The 2,341-nt window shown below is 47.1% G+C and overlaps 1 protein-coding gene across 1 annotated transcript; it reads left to right on the top strand.

The window, feature by feature from the left end:
• The first annotated feature begins 1,139 nt into the window (after positions 1–1,139).
• LOC149033714 (uncharacterized) lies at positions 1,140–1,568 on the top strand. Its single transcript, XM_089170945.1, has one exon. The coding sequence runs from the start codon at positions 1,140–1,142 to the stop codon at positions 1,566–1,568; it is 429 nt and encodes a 142-aa protein (XP_089027071.1).
• Positions 1,569–2,341: the final 773 nt, after the last annotated feature.

The following is a 2,341-nucleotide window of genomic DNA, read 5'->3' as shown; positions in this document are numbered from 1 at the left end:
CTGCGGGCAAGATCACTATGATGCCATCTGTCCAAGGATGCGAGGCTACTCTGTCGACCAACGTTTGAGGGTGCTCAAAGAAAGGAGTTTATGCTGCAACTGCCTAGGCAGGCACAACTCTACGGAAGTGCAACAGCCGTCGGCATTGCAAGAGTTGCAACGATTTCCACCAAACCTTGTTGCAGTGCGCAGACCTCTCGACCATCTTCGGTCCACCGAAAGATCGAACTCAGACAGATCAGGAGGCGTCAGATGCATCCCCTTCCTCAGAAAAACCGTCACCAGCATGAAGCTCAGGGCAGATCGTCGAGAGTTGCGATCTCCCTGTGTCGATCTCAGTAGCCAGTCTCAGTCATCTCACCTTGCTGGCCACAGCTACAGCAGTAGTCATCTCATCAACCCTTCAAGTTCGTGTTCTCATTGACCCTGGATTAGAAATCTCATTCGTCTCAGAAAGTCTCACCCAGTAGCCTAATCTTGAACGAAGACATTCAAGGCTGGACGTTTATGGCGTTGGCGGAAAACGGACTTCTCAAACAAGAGGAGATGTCACGCTCGACCTTCACTCAAGGTACAGACCACTCACAGCGACAATCTCAGCTCATGTTCTCAAGACAGTTACTACTATCCTGCCGACCCTAAAGATACATTAAGAACCCGAATGACAGCATCTCAAGGGTTTAAATCTCGCTGATCCAGAGTTTCTCATCCCAAAGGCAGTAGATGTTATAATCAGAGCAGACTTCTACATCCAACTCATTAGGCCTAATATCGTCAGGCACTCAGACAGATCTCCCATTGCTTAGTTGTCCATCTTCGGGTGGCTGGTCATTGGCCCAATTCACTCATTTTCACACTTGCAAGAACGGCACATCATTGCATTTTACAGGTATCAAACTCATCCTTGCAGGAATTGTTGACAAGGTTTTGGGTCCAAGAAGAACCTTCAGCATCAAACAACTCACAACTTACTCCTGAGGAGCAGGAGTGTGAACTCCATTTCAAGACTACTCATACAAGGGACTCAACAGGGCGTTACATCGTTAGGATACCGCTCAAGTTGCCCCTAACAGTCCTGGAAGATTCTCATCTGTGAGACAGCTCAACTCGTAGAAGGCCACACTATTACCTGCCTCATCATGGGGTGCTCTAAGCCAGACAGCTCAACCACGAAGCTTAGAGTTTTTTTCAATGGTTCCAGCGCCAGCTCCACTGGTCACTCGCTCAATGACATCATGCACGCTGGTTCGAATCTGATGCTCAACATCTTCGACTTGCTCATTTGGATACGCCGACTCAAGTATCTGTTTGCAACTGACATCACAAAAATTTATCAGCAAATCAAGATACACCCGGATGATCGAGATGTACAACGCATCTTGTGGGTGAACGAGCAGCAAGTTAAATCTTATTTTCAGCTCACGACCGTCACGTATGGAACAAAGTCAGTACCGTTCCTAGCAGTAAGGACGCTGCTTCAGCTCGCTGAAGATGAAGGCTCCCGCTACCCGCTTGCTGTGACACCGATCACTCACGGGCGATACGTTGACGACATCTTCGGAGAATAAAGATACAGTGGAAGAGCTCGTGAAGACAGCTCACCAACTCATACGGCTCTGCCATGCGGGTGGATTCTCGCTGGCCAAGTGGCACTCTACATCTTAGCAACTGTTGAGAGAGGTTTCGTCGGAACTTGGCGAGACCTCAGGCATCTCATGCGACGATTGTGATACCAAGATTCTTGGTATACGATTGTCACCTCAACAGGATGCATTTAATTTTTCAACAATCTCGTTTACTCTCTCAAACCGATTCTCGAAGCGCCTCGTCCTATAAGAAGTAGCACAAATATTTGATCCATTAGGTTTTGCCTCTCCAGTCATAATAAGAGCTAAGATGTTCCTTCAATCTCTCTGGTTGCACAACCTCGACTGGGACGACTCACTTTCAGAACAGCTCATCTCTCAATAACTCAGCATCAGACAAGATCTCACTAGTCTGGCCAGACTCTGCATCCCACGTTGGTTCAACACGCTCTCTGACTCAGCTGTTGAACTACATGGCCGAAGCGTGCATCGGCGAGCGTCGTTTCCCCATTTCGTGTGGTAATAACAAGTGCCATTGAGGTTTAGTGTCAGTTATCTCCGTCTCGAACGTGCACGACTTTCGTACCGTAATGTGTTTTGTAGCTGGTTTATGGTCTGTAATTTTTGTTGCTGTTAAGAATGCATCTCATACAATTGTTTCTGGATGAGCTGTTGACTCGCTTGTAGGTTAGCTAAACTATTTAAACAGTCTTTTAAAGCAGTGTTAATTTCAAATGATTGTCGTTCGATTTGTG

The sequence above is a fragment of the Polistes dominula genome, unplaced genomic scaffold (assembly GCF_049000335.1).
Source record: "Polistes dominula isolate Pdom_NZ unplaced genomic scaffold, Pdom_raw_medaka contig_269, whole genome shotgun sequence".
NCBI lineage: Eukaryota > Metazoa > Arthropoda > Insecta > Hymenoptera > Vespidae > Polistes > Polistes dominula.
The sequence above is the reverse complement of the archived record's forward strand: the minus strand, read 5'-3'. Positions and strand labels throughout refer to the sequence as shown.

Bases quoted from the DNA above. Each gene is read 5' to 3' on its own strand.
- LOC149033714 (XM_089170945.1), top strand. From the start codon at position 1,140: ATGGGGTGCTCTAAGCCAGACAGCTCAACCACGAAGCTTAGAGTTTTT.